The following is a 23,012-nucleotide window of genomic DNA, read 5'->3' as shown; positions in this document are numbered from 1 at the left end:
TGCTACTCCCTGAAGGACAAGTGCATAGCAAGCTGGCAGTAGTTTTCCAGTGCCAATAAAGGTAGTGGAGAAGCCATGTCCTGGAGTGGTGAAAAGAGAATTATTTACACTAACCCTTTCTTTGCCAACAAGAAAGAGTTAGTCTGGCATTTCAATGACTACTCTAGTGGCATTAATGCACACCTCACGACTCTTCAGCTCACTATCCTAGTACGAGTATCCTAGTCATTAGAGTTCACACTTCGACCCCAGAAACTATGTGTGAGGCTAATGAGGATTTCAATCTTGAAAAAATACAGTCTCCAACAGGCAGATGGACTGATCTGCTGCGAGACCTCAGCCCATGTTGAAAAAATACACAATCTTCGAGTATGATTGGCTCGAGAGCGCAACGAAGGCCAACATTTCTGGAGACCATCTTCTTTCTTAATGCCAATATCCTGTTTCAACAGAGACGAGTGCAAGACCTCTTGGCAGCACCTGCTGCAATCCTTGCAGTCATTCTTCAACTCTCCAGGCTGACCTGTTAATATATGATACCAAGATTCTTCAGCACAGATTTGATAAGGATGACCAGGATATCCAGAGACTAATTAGCTGTAAGCACAAGACATCTAAGGGTTGGAAGCCTCGCCTTACTACAAAGGAAAGGTGCTCTAAAGGCACGTTGAGGTCAAGGTCAGCAGAAAACCTATGTCCAGAAGAACAGAAAACGAAGACCACAAACTCAACGTGCACAACATCCTCTGCCAGGTCATCCTTCCCAGCACTGAGGCCCTAATTATTTTCAGTTGTCTGTTGGGCCAACCATAATTTTTCTCATAACCAGCACCAGCCACGTGAAATGGATGCTCAGTTGCAAGCTCAGTATATGGTAAGAGGTCATCATGTTGACAGGAGAGGGTTCAGGGAGTTCTCAAATCATCTTTGGGGGAAAATGTATTGAATCACCCCCCGACTCCTGGCAATGTCAGGTCCATGACTGCTCAAAATGGAGAGGTATTTGGAATGACTCTTTCACTGCTCCACCATGCCACAGTATAGAAGCATTTAAAATGGAGTTGATATGTTTTTCAAGGATTGGGGGTTTGATTGCTATGGGGATCTGGAAAATGGACAGAGTTGAGGCCTGATGTGGATCTGCCATGATCTTATTGAATAGTGGAGTGGGCTCAAGGGACCAGGTGGCCTACTCCAGCTCCTGGTTTTTGTGTGTTCTTGTGTTGATTTTTCTTGAGAAAGACACTTTGGGTTAAAATATACCTGCAAAATATACTTCAGCCCAATTATGTCAGGGTTTTGATTAATGTACCTTGTATTTCATGCTGTTTCAAATCAGGATTTCCTCCATGCCTAGTGTGAACTTTGTTTCTTCTGAGCAATCTTGACTGTCCTCAATGGACATCAAGAGCCATTAAATTAAATTCTTCTGGGTATAGGGTTCTTTTTACTATAAACTAGCAGGGTACAAGTGGGACACTCAGGCTTTCTTTCACTTTGCAAATTATGAATAAACTTTTATTTTCAGAATGGTATCATAATCTTTTGTAAGTAAGCTTACCTGATGATAAGGACTTTCTTTGGGTCCTTAATTTAGCTGGCTAAGGTAGATGCAAAAACAATGGTTATATGTTCCTTCTGCGTTATATATTTGTTTGCGTGCTGATCTTTGAGAATGGTTGGGTGATTAAAGCCTATTTTCCGTCCATATTTGCGACTAAAGTGAAAATATTAAGTAACGGGTAAAACTGCTGTTGTTAAGGTTAAATACTAGTGAATATTGACGTTTTTATTCCTAATGTGATGCGTCAGCTTTGTTTGTTTTTCTGAGGCGTTGTAATAGATGACTTCTTCCTTTAGGCCTGAGATACTTAAAGGGCAAAGGAATGATTGAATAAAGCCTGTTTATTCTGGTTCACAGCATCCATTCACACAGGACAATGCTGCTTGTTTGATGAATGCTTTTTAAGTTCAGATTAGAAACAGAAAGCTGTTGCAAATTGAATGAAGTGAACATTTTGGAACTATATATAAACATTTAGCTGACACATCTCCAAGGGGGAGATTTTATAGAAAAGTTCATGGTTTACAAAGAAAGAACTGAAGCAGTGAAGCAAAGGTTCTTGGAAATGTTAAGTCCATGCTTCATTTGATGTAAGAAAAGAACTTAGTGTGTAAAACCAACCCCTGTGCATTCAAATAAGCACAAATGTGAGTGGAGCTGATGTTATTTGACTGTAGAAAAACAACCCCTGAATGCCAAGTTAAAACTAAACTTTAGGAATCAAAATGAAAGTTTGCACAGAGTAAACCACTTAACAGTCATGCAAGTCAAAGGTCACTGTGAATGCACAAGCAAAGATCTGTGCTTCTCGAGGTCGTTTTTTCACATTTGGAAAGTTTCTGAAGTCAAAAGACAACTTGGATGTTTTGTACATAAATCAGGTTTTTAAATTGTGACAACTTTGTGTAATGCTTGGAATTTAACTTGCCTTTTACAAGTATGAACTTATTTTGCACCACAGGTAATGTACTGTCATTGATTAGTTTTTGTGGATTATTTGATAATGTTGCTTGCTTCTCTGAAACCAGGCATAGCATTTTTATTGAATGGTTTTATTATATGTGCCCTTCTCACTATTCTTCTTAGAATGATTTAATTTTGCAAAATTTTATTTTTTTGGCTTATGTTTGTTAACTCATTACATTGCACTTCAAATAACAAGCTGTTAAATTCCTGCAGCAGCATGTGATACCTTCACGACTTACATTTATTTCTTGTTGAAAATAACCATTCATTATTCTGTACTGGAAGGCTTCCTATCAAAACATCCCACCTTAACATTGTTCCCAGGATGGATAGATCTAATACTAGAGGGCATAGCTTTAAGGTGAGGGGCAAATAAAAGGAGATGTGCAGGGGATGTTTTTGTACAAAGAGAGAGAGGTGAGTGCGTGGAATATGCTGCCGAGGGTGGTGTTGAAGGCAGATACGATTGTGGCATTTAAGAAACTTTTGGATATACATGTGGATATGCGGGGAATGGAGGAATTTGGATTATGTGCTGGCATCATGTGATAGTTATGGCATCATGTTCAGCACAGACATTGTGGGTCAAAAGGCCTGTACCAAGGCCTGACGCCTTGCCTTGGCTTGCCATGTCAGCTGTACCATGTCTGCCGCTTTGCCTTCATGAGTTTTCTTAGTGACATCCCATAAAATAACTTCATTCAGATTTGTTAGGCAAGATTTCACATGTACCAAACCATGTTGACTTCACCTTTGCGGCCCCTGCCTTTCCATTTGATCATAAATCCTATTCATATGAATGTTTCCCGCAGTTTCCCTTCTACTGGCATAAGACTCACTGATCTGCAGTTTCCTACCGCTCTTCTTGAATATGGAAACAATGTTAGCTCTCCTCTAGTCTTCCAATACCTCACCCATGGCTCACTTTGATGCAAAAATCTCCATGCACTTGCAATCTATTTCCTTGCTTCCCATTACACCTTAAGAAAGATTTCATCATGTCCTTGAGGATTTTCTACCTTTACATGCATCAATATCTCTAACATTTCCTCTTTCCTGACAGGCACATTTCCAGACAATTATCGTTCTCCTCCATTAACTCCATTCTCTCCGGTGAATACTGATACAAACTATTCATTCAGGACGCTGCACATATCCCTTTGCTCCTCATTAGATTTGCCTTTTGGTCCCTGAAGGAACCTACTCTTTCCCTGCCTACCTCGCTTGTAATATATTTGAGAAGTTTGGGGAGAAGGCAGGAACGGGGTACTGATTGAGAGTGATCAGCCATGATCGCATTGAATGGCGGTGCTGGCTCGAAGGGCTGAATGGCCTACTCCTGCACCTATTGTCTATTGTCTATGGTCTATTTCACATCCCCTGTATGTCCTGATCACGTTTGATTGTTGCCTTCACAATTGTTGCATGCTATGCTAAGTATTTCCAACATTTTCTGATTTTTAAGCCAAAAGTTTTATTAGACTGCTTCTGCTTTTTTTTGAGTGCTCATATTTTTCAATCTAATTTGAGGTTAATCGTGTTGGCATTGAAAGGGACAAACGAGTCTCCTGTTTTTAAGCTGCCAGATCCTGTTTTTTTTGTTAAAGTTGTTTCCAAGCCTGTGAGAGCTACTTACCCCACCATGCAAAGGTTTTGTTTCTTGGGTGTGAAACAGTTGTTGAACTTCCTTTTGCATGACTTTAAGACAGGGAAGTATAAATGATGATTACAAATACATTTCCCCTCAAGAAATGTTTGTTGTTTCCTTATTATATTATTTTATTTTGGCAATGGAACCTTTCTTTATTGCAATTATAGTTAAAACATATTTTAAACAAATTTAAAGTGTTTTCAACTGTTGTAATTTATTAACTATTTTAATGTAAAGAAGCATTTCCAAGCTAATTTGTAAGCTGTGGCATAATGCGATGCTCTAAAGCTAGATTTGGTGTTTACAGTCCAAACATTTTTATTTTCAACTCTGAGACTGAAATCGTGTGTATAGAATTTCCTGCTTTGCAATTGCAGTAGGATGCATGGTTTATCTGCTGTTTTTCTTAATCATTCTAACTCATTTGAGACAGAGTGTAAATTGATTTTATTTGGTAAATGGATTTTACCAAACAGTATGATGGCTGGTGAATTGTAAGATTCAAGTAAATGTAGTTTTAAGAAAGGCAAATCAACCAACGTACATTTATGATGATCCGAAATTGAATCACAAGAGATGTTTCAAAGCACTTTTCATCAATCGGTTTGAATGTTATAACTTGGTCACTCCAATGTTGTAGCCTGAACAGAAGGTCAGTGGAATACATCACATAGCCTACCTAGCTGATGTTAAACTGAAATGGAGCTCACCAATTGTCTTTGGATTGTTGCAGTTCTTGCAAGTGATTCTCGTATTTTGGGGACAGATATTTTGAGTAACGTATGGAGTGAACAATGTATTTCCAGAAAAATAAAGAATTCCGACTCATTATCCAGTAGCTCTAACTGTAGCGTTGAACTGAACAGGATGATTATATCTAATGTCAAACAATATCTGGTATATATTAATTGCAAAGCAACATTATTACCAGAATTGCAACTGTTGTGATTTATCTTATTGTGACTCATTTATTTCCTTTCATTCATGACATGACTAAAAAAAAGCCCAACGTGCATAAGCATTCCTCATAGTCATGCATCTATACAGATCAATTCAGATAGTGGAAAATGATGGGGGGGAAAAAGGGGCCCTGTGTTCTGAAATGAGCCTGGCCAAGCTTCAGTGGAATATATATGCCAAATGGGTTGGTTAGTAATTTTTGCAAATAGTACCAAAATTACTGGGATCGTGGACAGTGAGAAAGGCTGTCAAAGTATACAGCAGGATGTAGATACACTACAGAAATGGGCAGGTGGATAGAGTTTAATCCGAGCAAGTGTGAGGTGTTGCACTTTGGGAGGCCGAATGAAAGGGGAAAATATATAATTAACGCCAAGAGTCAGTTCTTATGCTGTACTATTCCATGTTAAAAGCTTTTAAGCTTTGGTGGTTAAAGTAGTATAGTTTTGAGGATTCCCCAGTGATTAGGGCACCCAAACTGTACAGTTACGTCTTTAAAAGTCTCTATTTGAACCAACACAAGAACTACACATGATTAAAACTGTTGTTTAATGAAATGCTGTTTGACTCAATAAAGTTGTCATTTAGGTGCTTCAGTTGCATTTCCTTTCTGATGTTTGGTGCTTCTGATGTTTACTGGTTTCCAATCATTGAAAGTTGGCAGCTCCACTGATTTGTAGATGTGTAGCACCATCTAATGCCAATTGTGAAAACTGCTGCTTTTCCAAACGGTTTTGGAGATGGATCTGGTTTATATACAAATTGATTTTGGTTCTGCAGCCCAATCTGTTTTAGCCCAGTACTAAACTATCAACTCAGATCTTGTATGAGTCTTTACTAGTCAGTAGCAGCACCAAAACTTATTAGTAAATTATTATTTTTTGTTTTGTTTTGCAGGTTATGAGGGAAAATGGCTCATCTGAGATTCTAAATAAACTATATGATACTGCCATGGATAAATTAGAAGGCTTAAAGAAAGATTATGATGCACTGAGAAAGCGGTACAATGAGAAGGTTGCCAACCACAACACTGACCTCAGCCGCTTGGAGCGGGTAGACGAGGATAATCGGCGTTTTCAGAAACAGAATGAGATGCTCATGAAGCAAACAGATGCTGCTGTTGTGGAGAAATCATCTGTCCAGCAACAATATTTATCTACATTGAAAAGGTGAAGGACTACCCTGACATACATGGGGTAGAATACGAATCTGGGATTGAATCAAATTGGATTGTTGAGAAGTCAGAGTCGTACAGAACCCTTTTTCTTTGAGTCACTTTCATAGAGTAATGTAGCACAGAAATGGGCCCATCACACCCCAGCCATGCTGACCATTGTACCTCTTAATACTAATCCCGTTTGCCCGCATTAAGTTCATATATTTTTTGTCTTGGGTATTAATTCCTCTTAAATGTTATCTAACCCTTTGGTAATGCATTCCAGATATCAGCCAATCTTTATGTGGAAAATCTTACTGCTCAGGTCCTCTTTGACACTCCTTTGCACCTGAAACCTATGCCCTCTTCTTTTAAACACCACACCATGGGAAAAATATTCTTATCTCCCCTATCTAGGCCCCTCAGAATCTTGTATACTTCCGTCAGGTCGGGTCTCCTCGGCCTCCTTTACTCCAGGAAAGATAAACCCATCCTATCACTCTCCTGACGTTAGCCCTTTCATCCAGACAACATCCTGGTGAAACTCCTGTATACCCTCCCCAAATATGTTAAGTAAAGGAATGTGTAGAAAGGGAGAACGATATCAAAGATTGGAAGGAGGTTGGTTCCAAATATCATCTTTTTCAGGTAACACCCGGCCATTGTAAAAATGATGTGCAGTTCTTGGCTAAATAATTTATTTAGTATTAATGTTGAACTTAACACAAAACAAGTCATTTTGCCCATCGTGTCTAAGCCAAGAGGCATCTCTATAATGTTTTATGCTACTTATTAAACGATAGCCTTTTAAGCTTCTAATATATCTTCCACTTTATCTCTTATTCTATTAAATTTAGAAACAGCCTGGCATTTCTAATAAATCTGCCAGAAGTCTTATGCCTCAGACAACATCCCTTTGATTTGGCAACATAATACAAATCTCCAAAAGTGGAAATTAAACTATGTAACTGCAAGATACAACACTATAGATTTGTATCCAAAATTAACACTTGACATTTAATGTGTGTCAAGTGCTAAAGTGGGACTGATGTGATCCAATGTCGCCTGCTGCTGCCTTTTCTATGCAGGTATATTAAGCGTTAGACATTTAGTGAGGGAGAGAAATTTCCAGATAAGCCTAAGTTACTCTAAAACTGTCCAACATTAAATTTCTTCACATAGTAACAATACTGTCATGTTGGCTTTTGCAGAGTAATTGTAAAGAAGTACTTCAATACATTCAAAACTCCGCTGCCCGTCCGTCTACTCACCCACTCCCCGATCCGTGACCATATCACCCCCGTCCTTTACAAACTCCACTGGCTCCCCATCCCCCAGAGAATCCAGTACAAAATCCTCCTCATGACCTACAAAGCCCTCCATAACCTGGCCCCATCCTACCTGACTGACCTCCTCCACAGGCACACTCCCACCTGCACCCTCCGCTCTGCTGCTGCCAATCTCCTGTCCCCCCCCATCCGGACCAAACTCAGATCCTGGGGGGACAGGGCTTTCTCCATCGCTGCTCCCACCCTCTGGAACTCACTACCCCAAACCGTCAGAGACTCCTCCTCACTCACCACATTCAAAACATCACTGAAGTCTCACCTGTTCAGCACTGCCTTCAACCACTGAAGGTCACCTCACCTTCTGTCTCCTTTTTCTGTACGTTTAATTATTTATCTATTTATTCAATTCTCTATGTTCTAGAAATCCCTGTAAAGCGTCTTTGAGTGTTTGAAAAGCGCTATATAAATGTAATGCATTATTATTATTAAGTTTAAATATCTAAATAATTTGGATTTCTGCTGAATCAACATTAATTGCAATTAATTTATAGATTTTTATATTGTTTCTAAAGATATGATTCAATACAGCATGAATTAAGTAAAGCAACAGTACAGAACAAAGAGCTCCAGAGGGAAATGGAACGATTGCAAACTGAGGTGACCAGATACAAGACGTTGCAGCTGAAAGCAATGAAGGATGCAGAGAAATACAAGGAAGAAAGGGATACAGTCCTGAATGAATATCGACTGGTCATGAGCGAAAGAGACCAGGTGCATAAAGAGATTGATAAACTGCAGACGGAACTAGAGTTGGCACAGGGTCACCTGAAAAACACCTCGTCAGAGAGAAAAGTGGCTGGTGAAGAGCTTGAAGCTCTCAGACAGGTGAGATCCAATAATGCATTTTACTGCTTTTCTTGTATTTTAGCACTCTGGAACCCCTTATTTCTGATGTTCTCTTTTTTCCCATTACCTACAAATTATCCACATGGGTTTCTCTGAAAATTGTGTTATGAACTTCAAACGGCAACACGAGGTTCTGATGGGATTGGGTACTCGCTGGTGTCACTGTTGCCAGTTGTAGGAAGGAACTTCGAACTGCTAATTCTGGAAGATTTCTTGATCCAAATACAAACACAAACGACTGTCCAATTGCATTTGTCTGTGGGTTGCGTTGGTCAGTGTTTTAATTGAGTGTAAAGAACAAAAACATGGGCAAAATCCTGACAGAAAATAAAGTGTTCTTGAAGATTTTATTGAAGAAACAATGAAGTTAGATGTGAATTAGTGTCCTACATTATTTCCAATTTTAATTTAGTTGCATTGTAGAATGGAAAAATGATGCATCTCTTGCTTTTTTTTTGTAATTAAAATTATCAGAATTAAAGCACTCCCAAATTGAATCAAGAAATAAAATGCAAATTATATACGGTTAATGTATTGTTGCCTTCATTCAGGTTTGTGAATGAGGTGGGCACGGATGGTTTATTTTTCCAGTCCTTCACCTGGTGAGCAGTTGCAATGCAGTTTCTGTTCTAAAACAAAAATTTTGGGTGGGAAAATATTCTTCATTATGGGTGGTATTTTCAAAGAAACAAGGGAAGCAAAGCAGCATCAAGAAGGCAAGCCCAAAGAAAAGTTACATTCTTGAGTTCCTAATCAGCAAATTGGTCATGTACTCTTTCTGACATTAGCCATGATTACACTCCCAAGATTATTGATCTTTTAGCCTCCATAATTAGAAACCGGGTAGCCTGTCATTGTTGACATGGGCCATTGGTGTAGGCTGAGAACTGTATAATAGAACCGTTGAAATTATCAATTAATATATGGTTTAATAATGTTGTCAATTGCTAACGAAACAACCTGAGACACTATAATTTTTCTTATTCCAAAACTCATTGACAAATGTACATAGTGTACGATCATTAGATTATGGCCATTTGGATTAGGTAAAGTTCTAAATACCTACTCTATTCAATTCCCCATTCTCTTTGAATAGGAGAGCTGATTAAGCTGAGAGAAATGGATGATTTCAAGATTTTATATTTTTCAGCCTAGAAAATGCCTTTCTTAAACTATTCCTCCATTTTGTCAGGTCATTCTTTTAACAGTGATTACTTTGGTTTTGTAAGAAAGAGTTGTATTTTTGAACTGAATTGGATCAAAAAATTTCCAATGATCATATTACATGACTTCACTTCACACATCGTAACTTTGGGGAAGATACAATGGATCGTGACCTGATGAAGCAGGTAACATTGCACCAAGGAGAAAGCTCCTGACTTTTGTCCTGCTGGAATACATCACATGTACATGGGTTTTGCAACAACAAGATATCTACTCCCAGTGGATCTTCATGTAGTAGGAGATAATTGTTTTTGCATGTCTCTCCTTGCCTCAACACCATCACACCATTTTATTAGCTGGTCTTTGACAATCATATTTGCATTCAGTGAATACTCTGTATTCAGGAGGCATGGGTGAGGGGTACTCTAAGGTCCTGGAAATAAGATGACCTTTTTTGTTTGAGCCAGGATGAGTTTCAATGAGATAAGTTCAATTATTTTCCTGTAGTAAGTCAAATTTCCATTCATTATCCATATAATTCAAACCTACTACTGCCTGCTGAATATGTAAGATGCAGTGTGATACTAATTAACCTGACAACCATACGGTGATCTAGGCCTTGCAGGTCAGGCATCTCACAGCTTGAATATTTTTATTGATCAAAAAATTTAAAAACATATGCTTTAAGGGAAGATATTTTGATTCCAATAGAGCACTTGGCAACAAAATGTGGGAACTTGCTCACAATTTGATGAATTTTGTGTGTCAACTGTGGTGTTCACAGAAGAATCCAGAGCAAGAATTAGACGTCTCACCACAAGCAGGATAACGTGTCAGCAAATGTGCTGTTGCCACCAATATAACAGTAAAAAGGCAGGGAGAATGTTGTTGTCCTCACAACTATCTCCACCTCTCCCTCCACCCACTCTACCCCCTCAACCAGGAACAATAAACTAAAAAAAAAGAAGAAAATGCTGGAAACACTGTTGCTGATATGAAGAGTCCTGGACCTGGAAGGTTAATGCTGTTTTTCTTTCCACAGATGCCGCCTGACCTGCTGAGTGTTTTCAGCGTTTTCTGTTTGTGTTCAGATTTTTGCCATTTTCATTTGGTTTACATGAAATTGGTATTTTCTTTAGGAAAATGCAATAGATGAAATTAATGAATAAATCTGCATCATTAGGATCAAACAAAATATATCTCACAATGGAAGAGTAGAGTTTTTGAGTAACTAATGTCATTGCTTGCTGGCAATGGAGCACTAATACCTTTAATAGACAATAGGTGTAGGAGTAGGCCATTCGACCCTTCAAGCCAGCACCGCCATTCAATGTGATCATGGCTAATCATTCACAATCAGTGCCCCGTTCCTGCCCTCTCCCCATACCCCCTGACTCCGCTATCATTAAGAGCTCTATCTAGCTCTCTCGTGAAAGCATCCAGAGAGTTGGCCTTCACTGCCTTCTGAGGCAGAGAATTCCACAGATTTACAACTCTCTGAGTGAAAAAGTTTTTCCTCATCTCCGTTCTAAATGGCCTACCCCTTATTCTTAAACTGTGGTCCCTGGTTCTGGACTCCCCCATTGGGAACATGTTTCCTGCCTCTAGCGTGTCCAATCCCTTTACAATCTTATGTGTGTTTCAATAAGATCCCCTCTCCTTCTAAAGTCCAGTGTAACAAGCCTAGTCGCTCCAGTCTTTCAACATACGACAGTCCTGCTATTCCAGGAATTAACCTAGTGAACTGACGCTGCACTCCCTCAATAGCAAGAATATCCTTCCTCAAATTTGGAGATCCAAACTGCACACAGTACTCCAGGTACGGTCTCACTAGGGCCCTGTACAACTGCAGAAGGACCTCTTTGCTCCTATACTCAACTCCTCTTGTCATAAAGGCCAACATGCCATTAGGTTTCTTCACTGCCTGCTGTACCTGCATGCTAACTTTAAGTGACTGATGTGTGCTCCTTGGAAAATGGAGAAAAGGGCATAATGTAAGGTATTCCCAACAATCTATATAAATGTAATATTTAAAATTAAAACATTCTGTTACATATTTGTTGCAGCCCTTGTTTTCCAGAAGTTAAATTGCTCCTGGGTTCAAAATGGGAGCAGAATGTGAGAGAGTGCTTTTCTCATGTTGATGAAAATGGTGACGCCACTTGTGTTGCAACTAAATTTCAGGAGCTTCATTCCGCGTTGGTAGAGCGAGATCATGCTATCTGTGAGAGGAATGAACTGCTGGAGAAATACTGCCATGAAGTGAAGGACAAAGCAGAAGCTCAAAAGGAGCTTGATCAGGCTTGTAAAGATATTGAGACTGTGAAAGAAGAGAGAGATGTTGCTAGGAAAGAAAGAACAGAAGCTATCATCCAGAGAGATCAGTTGCTGCGGGAGTACTACCAGGCTCGACAGGTGAATTTTGCCCTTGTACAGAGTTGTTTTATGCACTGCCATGTATTGTAAAAATCTCTTCATCCTGTGAGTGCTCCATTGCGTTTTGTATCATTTTTAAATTATAGGTTATTTTTGAAATTTTCCTGTTTTCCCCCAACATTGAAAAATTATTGATTCTGCATATGCTACGAGTTGATTAAAATTGGAATATTCCTTAAAGTAAAATTAACATTCTGATCCAGACCTGGAATGTTGGCTGTATCGCTCTCCACAACCTGGCCTAGGTAATGATATTTACTATCAACAGAACTCTGGAGATGTTGCTCAGTTTGGTCACCAGATACTAAATCTTCAAAGGGTGGTGTCCTCTCTGGACTAAATCTGAATTGTTGATGATTTGGATGTTTGTCCTCAGTTCTTGAAATGATGAAAGTGCAATATCTACACATCACACCTCCTGCTTTGGGTTTGGGAATACGAGTATCATTAATTGCTATGAAATGGAAAATAACATTGTTGTGCTGTGGAAGTACAAATGTGCATCACAAAAGCAAAAATGGTGAAATTTAGATTTCAAAAGCTGCAACAATTCTTACATTTCCAATTCTCAGTTTCCAGCACTGACTTACATTGTTTTTACAACAAATGGTGTAATTTTTGGTTCTATGTTAGGACTTGACCCTTTTAATGAAAAGTTGTTGGTTCAGATTCAACATCAGAGATTTGAGCTCAAACAATCTCGGTTGAGATTCTAGTGCAATACTGTGGGAATGGTACACCTAAAAATACATTACCTGGGCATCAACACCTGGCTGCTTTTGGAGCCTTGATGTGCAAAAGAAACGGACCTATTTAACAGATTATGGTGACTATTTGGACGATTACTGAAATTGTGTGTGGCACTGTTGAAGTGGAGGTTTTCCTTGACATGGAAGCAAGTCAAATGCAATGGGCACCATGGTGGGCATCTCAAGACGGAAGCTCTTAAGGCAGCTTATCATTTCAAATCTTACACAAAATACCAGAAGGTATGCTGAAATGTAAAGCTTTTAATTCAGTTCTGTCACCCATTGCCATTGCATTTGTCAATTTGGATTCATTTTGCTCTTGTATGTAGTATGATGTCCTATTCCTTTATTGTGGAATTCCAGATCTTTCCCAAGTAACTTTCACTGGGATTTCATACTTCACCCTGTCTTTACAGAACTGTTTTCACTTCTTCCTTACATTAATCCAGATCTGTTTCCAGTAGCCTATTGGGCTTTATATTCAAAATCATTGCAGAGAAAAGTTTTTCCTGGTGATTTTGCTGATTCAGTTACCAATCATTTTAAATCTGATGCAAAAGCAGAAAATGTAAGAAACGCTCAACAACCCAGGCAGCATTTGTGAACAGAGATAAAGAATTGACTTTTCAGATTGAAAATCCTTCATCAGAACTGAGCAAATGAGAAGACAAGTTAGTTATAAGTTGCAGAGAAAGTAGGAAAGTGATAAAAAAGTAAAAGAAAATTGATAAAATGGAAAAATTCTTATGAAAAAGTCAAAGTTGCCGATATTTATGGTGCCATAGATTAATGAGAGCAGTTGAAGAAAAAAAGGCGTGTAAAAGCTGTGAAATGAAGATCAGACCGGCTGTGGAAACCTGGAACTGAAAGGCAAATTCTGGAGCTGCCCAGCAGATCAGGTAGTGCCTGTGAAGTATTACACTGTTCCAGTGAAACCCAGAGTAAACGTGAACAGTACTTTGTCTTCTGTCCAGGCACTTTGCAGCTTTAAAAACTCTAATGGATTTAACGATTGTGCAGATATTGATTTAATTGACCATTTCTGCTGTGCAGTTATCTAACTGTAATGCTGACTCCGATTTTTGGTCCCCATGGACATTGCCTGATCTAGGAAGTTCTAGAATTCTCCCTTTGGTTTCTGGTTTCATCTTTGACCAGCATTTCACAGCTTTAGCGTGTTTGTTTTCTTATTCTTTCTCACTCATCTCACTAATCTATTAATACAGCTCTGCTAGTAATGTGATCACCTTGGCAACTCTGACTTCGCCCCATCAGCGATGTTCCCTTTGTCCTGTCTATCTCTCTCTCTCCGACCGTCTCTGCAAGTTAAAGCTAAAATGTTTTCTCACCTCCCAATGCTAATGAAGACTCTTCAGCCTGAAACATTTTTTTTCTTTCTGCGGATGTTGTCTGACCTGCTGTGTGCAGTATTTTCTGTTATTTCGGAAATTTTGATTTTGCATCTAATATTGAGCTTTTATCCACTAGGACACCTTTTCTGAGTATTTAAATCCTTGATAATTATAAATTTGTGCTTATTTTTAATCAGCTCAAAAGAGAACATTCCCAGCCCCTTCACTTTGTCATGCATTGTAATTCTTCATTGCTGGCTTTAGGCATTCCAGTGCTTCTCCAAAACCTCAGTACCCTTTCTAAGGTGTTCTTCCCAGAACTATACATGATACGAGGGCTTGGCCTTTATTTCATCTGGGATTTCAACATCTAAGGTCAATAGCTTAGACACCAGCTATTGAGGACAGGTATCATCTTTCTAATGAAGATAGGCACAAAATGCTGGAGTAACTCAGAGGGACAGGCAGCATCTCTGGAGAGGAATGGGTAATGTTTTGGGTCGAGACCTTTCTATGTCCAGCAATTTGCGTCTATCTTCGGTTTAAACCAGCCTCTGCATTTCCTTCCAACACATCATCTTTCTAATGTTGTCTTCCCATATGTCGAATCCTGTCACTTGTTTAATGCACTGGTGGAAAATAACAGCATCTTTTTATACTGTTTTCAACTTTGCCTCCGTCTAGACAAGTGAATGTTTTTTTCCCCTGGCACTAAGCTTTTTTAAGTCTGTGTCTTGCTCAATCTCCGATGAGTGATGATAGCAAGTACTTTTATATCTTGGAATCCTTTCAGGAATGGTGATGTTAGGAAGAAGTTGTTGCGTCTGAACCTCCTTCATCTTCAAGGAAATGCTAAAGTAAAAACTTTTCTCAGTCGCTTAAGTAACACCTCGCCTATTGCAGGCATTCAGGTTTAAATAATTGTAAGCAAACAATACCAATATTGTTGTGCAAGGCATGTGGTACTTTTACAAATTTACAACTATTAATTTACAATTTGGTCTTCATTAAACACTATCCTCTGTGCTCTATTTGTTCCTCCTTGGATTATGAGATCACTTGTTGAAGCAAGGAGCTGCAGATGCTTGTTTACAAAAAAAGACAGTGCTGGAGTAATTCTGCACGTCAGGCAGCATCACTGGAAAGCGTTGATAGGTGACTTTTCGGGTCGGGACCCCTTTTATCAGTCAGTCTGAAGAAGGGTCTCAACACGAAACATAATTTATCCTCGTTCTTTAGGGATGCTGCCTGGCCCACTGAATTACTTACTCCCTGTATTTTTGTTTAATTTTTAATGAGAGTTCTTATTTTGCTTGTATCCAGAAGTGGTGTAATTTGCAAGTGCAACATTTTGACAGAAGCATTTTGCAGAGTTCTCTCATTGCAGATGTAAAATACTGGTGGTAATAGGCTTTTTTTCACTTGTCTCTAAGGTTATTCAGTGAATTGGAAAATTTCCCCCTGGAATGACAAATGATTTATATCAATATTCTTCTATTTATCTCGTCTTTTTGATGTCTTTTTCAGCCGCATTTTACTTCTGATAAATGAGACATCTAAAGAGTACTAACTACATGGGGAGAACAAAAGTATTAACTGTATGATATTTCTATAAATTTAGAAATATAAGCTAGAAATCTAACTCTAAACATTGTGGGTCTGGTTATTTTTCATAATCAATACAAATTCTAATTGACATCTTTGTTCCTTTTTTCATTACACCATCTGCACATAAAGTTGTTTCTGTGCGGGAGCACTTAACACAAGTTTCTCTACAAAAATATGAAGTCCTGTTAGATCCCTGAAGTTGTGACAGACATCTGTTTAAATGTCAATCAGTTGTTTTCTGTTTCTTGAGATAATCCCAAATAAGTTACAACATTAACCTCTGGAAAGCAGTCACTACAGTTTTGCAAATCATTTAAATCAGCAATTTTTATTATAAAACAAAACTTTTGTTACTTCTAATTATTATTTTGTGCAGAAATGGTCTTATGTAAGTGCATTTGTGTAATGATTTGTTTATGACAAAATTTAAATCACCAATAACATTTGCAAAGCAGCACAAATTGTTTAGTGTTTGAATTTACAGAAGCAAGACTCGGCCACAATGGACATGGAAAGGGCCGGTAAGGAAATCGAGATGCTACGGAAGCAGTGTGAAGCCATGTCGCAGGAACTAAAGGAAGGCATACAGGAGGCAGAAGTGGCTAAACGCAGGCGAGACTGGGCATTCCAAGAACGAGATAAAATAGTTGCAGAAAGAGAAAGCATACGGTAAAATGCTCACATCGTCCTTTAATTCTTCAAATTAGGCTGATTAAGCCTCGGTGCTCAGTTCACTCCTTCCTTTCATTCTAATGATAATAATACATCCTTGGCATCGTTTCCAGTGGCAATAGATTTAGAGAAGGTTGGAATTACTGAGTAGGTCAGACGTCAGCTGTGGAGAGGGGCACAGTCAGTGTTTTAAGTCAATGACCCTTCATCAGAATTGGGAAAGTGAGAAAGCAAATATGCTTTAAGTTACATAGAACGACAGGGTGAAAGGTAGACACACGTGTCCTGGTGATAAAATTATTTTTACCATCTGTCCATGCAAGTTACAAATCCAATATTAATTTCAACCATTAAAAAACCCCATTTATTTCCTCTGTATCAGAACTGAATATTTGTTAGCCAAGGTCACAGACCTGTGGCAATAAACTCAGTTTTTCTCTCACCGTGGATGCTAGCCATTCAGTTGATTTTCACATGCATCTTTTATTTCAGTTCAGAGTTCGAATATATTATTTTCCTCTGCAACTGTCCTAAGTTCATAAGTTATAGGAGCAGGATTAGGCCATTCGGCTCAACAAGTCTACTCCGCCATTCAATCATGCCTCTCAACCAAGTTATCTTTTCATCTCAACCAAGTTATCCTGCCTTCTCCCCATAACCCCTGACCCTTACTAATCAAAAATCTGTCAATCTCTGCCTTAAAAATACCTAATGACTTGGCCTTCACAGCCGTCTGTGGCAATGAATTCCACAGATTCACCACCCTCTGACTAAAGAAATTCCTCCTCGTCTTCCTTCTAAAGGTCATCATCTTCTTCCATTTACACATCACTTGACAGATCAACTATGACTAATTAGATGACATCAAAAGTCCATATGGAAGCATTGTTTAAATCCAAGATAGCATTTATTTTCCACTTGTGAATTTCCAAATTAAATTTTCTCGATCAAAATCATGTTACAGGCAGGTCGGTCTGCATAATGCTCATCAAGTTCCTTAATTCATCACTTCCAGTTTGTGTTATGGAAACACGTGTTAGAGTAGAACTAAAAATAGACATAAAATGCTGGAATAACTCAGTGGGACAGCCAGCATCTCTGGAGAGAAGGAATGGCTGACGTTTTGGTTCGAGACGGGTCGGGTCTGAAGGTCTTGTCCTGAAATGTCACCCATTCCTTCTCTCCAGAGATTCTGCCTGCCCCGCTAAATTACTCCAGCTTTTTGAGTCTATCTTCGGTTTAAACCAGCATCTGCAGTTCCTTCCTACACATTTAACATTGTAAGTCTTGTTTTCCCAAAGTTTCTCTACGGTTGTTTCCCTGAACTCGCTTCCTCTTCTGTTCCTGCAGTGCGCTGTATCAGAACTGTAATGTTTGGACAATTTTGTAATTGCTTATTGATTGTGCCATCTTCCAGATTTTGCTATCTTCAGATGCCTCATCATAATGGCATTGCCTCACAATAACGCCTCCAGTCCTGCAGATCCTTAAATGCACTTTTGAGCATTAACCCAAAATATTCTCAAAAAAATATTAGAATGATATTAAAATGAGTTACTGCACCACTCTTCGACACCAGACAGTTTTTAAAAAAAGCGTTATTCACAAGACTTGCAAGTGAATCCTCCACTCCAAGGGTTGCTTGTTCCTGTGTTATGGAAAATGTTTTGTATTCTTCAGCTTTGGTTTAGTTCAATCAGAATGAGTATATATTTTTGTATTGTTGTAGAACTTTATGTGATAACTTGCGACGAGAAAGAGATAGAGCTGTGAGTGATCTGGCTGAAGCTCTTCGCGATCTCGATGACATGATGAAGCAAAAGAATGATGCTGTTCGTGAGCTTAAGGAACTGAAGTAAGTAGTAATGTCTGCACCTTGAAATGTGGTTTGTTCGCTGCAAATCTATTCTATTGAAGCATGGTGAGGGAGCGCATTTCTCAAATTTACTTTTTTGATGGAGAAAGGAAAACATGGAAGATAGCATTTTCTAAAGATCACCTATCAAAAGGGTTTAAAATATTTTTTTTCTTGCCTTCTAGCGGCGGGGGGAAGCAGATACTATAATTGCATTTAAGAGGCTTTTAGAGAGGTACTAAGGTGTGTGAGGAATGGAAAGATATGGATTATGTGTAGGCAGAACTTGGGATCTTGTACGACATGGATTAAATTAGATTAGTGATACAGCGCGGATACAGGTCCTTCAGCCTACCAAGTCTGCACCGACCAACGATCCCCACACACTAACACTATCCTACACACACCGGGGACAATTTTTGCATTTACATCAAGCCAATTAACCTACAAACCTGTACATTTTTGGAGTGTGGGAGGAAACCGAACATCTCGGAGAAAACCCGCGCAGGTCACGGATATTGTGGACTGAAGGCTGGTTTCTGTGCTCCATTCTTCAAGTAGTATTCTGTAAAATGCACCAAGGCTCTCTCAGCTATTTTGCAGTTACTTTCTAATTCATATAACCATCATCTGAGAGTTATGAAGTATGCATTTGTTTGCTTGTCCAGTAGGGATAATGTACTGATGGACCCCTGCTTTGCAAATCAATAATGCAGCTTTCAAACTTTGACACTTGACATGTTGGGTGCACAGCTATCCAAAAAATGAATGTTGGATATGCTGCTATCTTCGTAGTTAATGCACAAAATATGCATCTGCGGTTTCAAATAAAGTATACCATAATTTAAATTGGAACTGCTCTTTGTCTCAACTTGGGAGTGTTGCCTTTTAATTTTTACTATTTTTAAAGAAATACACAATGTTTTCAGAAAATCTTGCACTGAAACCTTTTCTGGATAATTTCAGAAAAGTTTATATTCTGTATAATTTATTTTTTGCCAGTGGTAATCTTTTCAAGGAATCTAGCATGTGTACTAAAATAAATAACTTAAAGTGCATGTCAGTTTTAAATGTATTGCGGATTAGCAGCTTACATTAGCGTGGAACTGTTAGGATTGTGATTTATTGAAATAAATCATTTTAAAACTTGTCTTACCTCAAAGGTTCAGCTATTCCTAATGGATGAAAATCATTATTTTAAGACTCCAAGCTTTCTGTGCAACTCTTAATAACATATAGTCGGATTTCAACATCAGTTGTGCTCATTGTCATTTATTTGAATCGGTGGCAATTTATACTAATCGTTTAGTTAAATCCATATTTAATTCAGCTTTAACTTAAAATTGCTGCTACCATTATCAGTTTGAATAGAAGCAATTCTCATTTTTTTTCACACCGTCAAACACAGACGTCCCAAACTTATAAGCTCATATGTTCGAGGAGCAGAATGAGGCCATTCAGCCCATCGGGTCTCCTCCACCATTCAATCATGGCTGACCTATCTTTCCCTCTCAACTCCATCCGCCTGCATTCTCCCCATAATCCTTGACGACCCTAATAATCAAGTACCTAGAATAATGAGAACTAGGAATCAACACAATCATTTGATAAATGTTATGTTTTTCTGTAATTAATATTACTGAACCCTAACCATTCTTGCCATGTAATTTATACATTTCCAAGCAATATTTTTTAATGTACTGCTTTGGTCAGTTCTACGTGGGAGAAATTATTGTAATTTCACATACTTCAAATGAAGAAACCAGTAATCCATAAACATAGAAGCACACAAACAGAAATTGCATGTTTTTGGCCAGCCTGGGGTCAGTGGCAAGTATTTGAGTGATGAGGTGAGCTAATTTGTTAGATTTAATTTGTTACCGAATGAATCTGAACCCTAAAGTAGCTTTTCTCATTTTTCTCACTCGTTCAAGGGAAAAGATGGAAACCCAGTTGGAGAAAGAGGCACGGATTCGGCAACTGATGGCTCACAACTCCCACGATTCAGCTATTGACACGGATTCCCTCGAATGGGAGACCGGAGTAGTCGAATTTCCAAAAGATCGGGTATGTTTCTAAACTTCAGAAAAATTATTTTGGCAGGAGCAGGTGTGCAGACGAATCATGGCTGAGAGCCCAGGCAAGTACGGCCAGAGAGGGGAGAGAAAATCCCTGAAAGAGTTTCAGGACATTGTCAAGGAGAGGGTGGGCAGAGAGGAGATAGGCAGGCAGGGAGAAAGGATGTGCATGCGCGTAAAATTCTTATTGACATGCCATAATATTGTGCACCTCACAATAAGTATTTTTCAATGTCATATGTTTTTCTGTGCAGAAGTATTTTTATTTTACATAAGCTCTGCTTTTGTTAAGGGTTGCTCTGTATAATTACATCATTGGGGAACAGTAAGTAAGGTGTTAATTTAATTAATTTGGCTTTTGCCTCAAAGGCTTTTTGTCAATGTGTTCCTCGTGTGAGCACTAGTGGAAATCACTGACTGAGGCAGATAACTGAAATGCAGTTTGCTGATAATTTAAAGCTACAGTGAGCCAGTGGTGAAGGCAGTGAATATGTAGAGTGGTGCAAAGGGCACTACTAATCAACCAAGCTGCTTTGAGCAGAATGTTGTCGTTCTGAGCAGATGTCATTGGAGCTGCACTGATTCAGGCTCATCTTTACATTCCTTGCAGAAGAATGAAAACTTTGGGGAAATTGATCATTAGCCACTTGCCCCTGATCTCTTCCAAACACAGTGTTTATGCATCTGGTTTAGAGATACAACAGGGAAGCGGGCCTTTCGGCCCACCGACTCTGTGCTGATCATCGATCGCCCATTCACACTAGTTCTATGTTATTCCACTTTCTCATCCACTCCCTACAAATTGGGGGGCGATTTTGTAGAAGCCAATTAACCGACAAACCCGTAAGTCTTTGTGATCCTGGAGGAAACCGGAGCGCCAGGAGTTCACGGAGAATGTGCAAACTCCACACAGACAGCACCCGAAGTCAGGATGAGTCTTTTGTCCTAAAATATATACAGCTGTAAAAATATCAATGTGTGGAATAAATGTTTTTTCTAATGTAGGATGACATGGATTTGAAGGCACTGGGTTTCGATGTAGCAGGAGGAGCTGATGAACCTTATCTACCTGGAGACTCTGGCATATTTGTTATTAAGGTTGATAAAGGAAGTATTGCAGATGGAAGGTTAAGGTACAGCCAGCTAATTTTTCTATTCCTTCAAAAAGAAAATAAAGTTTTGAGTAAAAATGTTATTTCTTTTTCACGACGGAAAGTGGTGTAATATACTTTTATAACTTTGTTAAGTATATATTTTAATTTTAATTTTAGGGTGAATGATTGCTTACTCAGAATAAATGATGTAGATCTTACCAACAAAGACAGAAAACATGTAATTAAAGCGGTACTGAATGGTGGAGGTGTCATTAACGTGATTGTTCGAAGAAGAAAATCCTTGGGAGGTAGAGCTATCACTCCAGTTCATATCAGCCTTGTGGGTCATAAAGGTAATTTAACTTTTTGTGTGTCCAAAGCAGTTTTGTCCTTTAGGAAATGCAGATTGGACACTACAACACGTGTTACACACAATTCATGTTCATAATAAATAAAGCCGATGAAATTATTTTTTTAATACTAGTTTAGTTTAGAGATACAGCTCGGAAATAGGCCCTTTGGCCCTCCGAGTCCACGCCGACCAGCGATCCCCGCACATTAACACTTATCCTACGCACACTGGGGGCAATCTACATTAGTACCAAGCTAATTAACCTACAAATCTGTACGTCTTTGGAGTGCGGGAAGAAACCGAAGATCTCGGAGAAAATCCACGCTGGTCATGGGGGAATCGTACAAACTCCATACAGATAAGCACCCGCAGTCAGGATCAAACCCGGGTCTCTGGTGCTGTAAGGCAACAACTCTACTGCTGTGCCACCATGCTGCCCCTAGATAAGAAAGGTATTGCTAGACTTGTAGGCAGTGCTCCTTTTCTGCAATTGTCTGATTTTTGAATCCCTGATGACTCTTATTCACACTCTGTGTTATGCTGCTGCTTTCTTCCATTTGAAGTGTGTTATTTGGCAATTTGGGAAGGGCTCTTTTGAGTGCTGGATAGTTTCTGGTCAGCCTCGGAATGTTATTCCAATTGAGGAATTAAAGGGAACATTGTCATATTTTCTGAGCTCTAAAAGGTACCCTATAATCTACCAACTGGCCCTCAAAAGCTGAAACTTGAGATTTTTGAAATATATAAGCACTTAGCTGCCTTAATCAGTGAAACGTAACAGCATGTTGTAGTGTTTCATGTGTAAAAGTTTATTTTGATGTTTGAATGAAAGATGTTTAACCAGCCCACGCTAATCGTATGAATTTTTTTCTTTGCAGACATTGGAATCAGTTTGGAGACAGGAGTATATGTAGCTACCGTTTCCCCTGGCAGCTCGGCTGCAAGGGAAGGATCCTTAACAGTGGGAGACAGACTCATTACAGTCAGTAATCTGAATTTACAAACTTTGAATGTCAGAACTCCAGTGTACTATGGCAGAAGTAGGGGCATTTTCATTTCCATTATTTCACAGAATTTCCAATCTCAGTAATACTGCTATGAATGTACCTCTAAATAAGGGTAAGGCAGGTTGACACATTGAGCAATAGATTGGGGCAGAA

General features: G+C 38.9%; 1 protein-coding gene across 9 annotated transcripts in view; it reads left to right on the top strand.

Annotated features, from left to right (window-relative positions):
* LOC144610090 (disks large homolog 5-like) overlaps positions 1-23,012 on the top strand; it is a 120,056-nt gene that overhangs the window by 54,106 nt on the left and 42,938 nt on the right. For 4 of the 9 annotated variants that reach the window (XM_078428624.1, XM_078428622.1, XM_078428621.1 and 1 more), the window contains exons 7-15: positions 6,039-6,310; positions 8,159-8,471; positions 11,841-12,071; positions 16,271-16,470; positions 18,203-18,328; positions 20,263-20,395; positions 21,412-21,539; positions 21,678-21,853; positions 22,731-22,834. In XM_078428624.1, coding sequence (XP_078284750.1) covers positions 6,039-6,310; positions 8,159-8,471; positions 11,841-12,071; positions 16,271-16,470; positions 18,203-18,328; positions 20,263-20,395; positions 21,412-21,539; positions 21,678-21,853; positions 22,731-22,834 — 1,683 coding nt within the window. The remainder of the gene's footprint in view (positions 1-6,038; positions 6,311-8,158; positions 8,472-11,840; positions 12,072-16,270; positions 16,471-18,202; positions 18,329-20,262; positions 20,396-21,411; positions 21,540-21,677; positions 21,854-22,730; positions 22,835-23,012) is intronic. The other 5 variants (XM_078428627.1, XM_078428620.1, XM_078428626.1 and 2 more) reach the window with 3 other exon arrangements.

This window comes from Rhinoraja longicauda, chromosome 35, assembly GCF_053455715.1.
Source record: "Rhinoraja longicauda isolate Sanriku21f chromosome 35, sRhiLon1.1, whole genome shotgun sequence".
NCBI classification, from domain to species: domain Eukaryota; kingdom Metazoa; phylum Chordata; class Chondrichthyes; order Rajiformes; family Arhynchobatidae; genus Rhinoraja; species Rhinoraja longicauda.
This window is presented reverse-complemented; position numbering and strand designations above follow the sequence as displayed.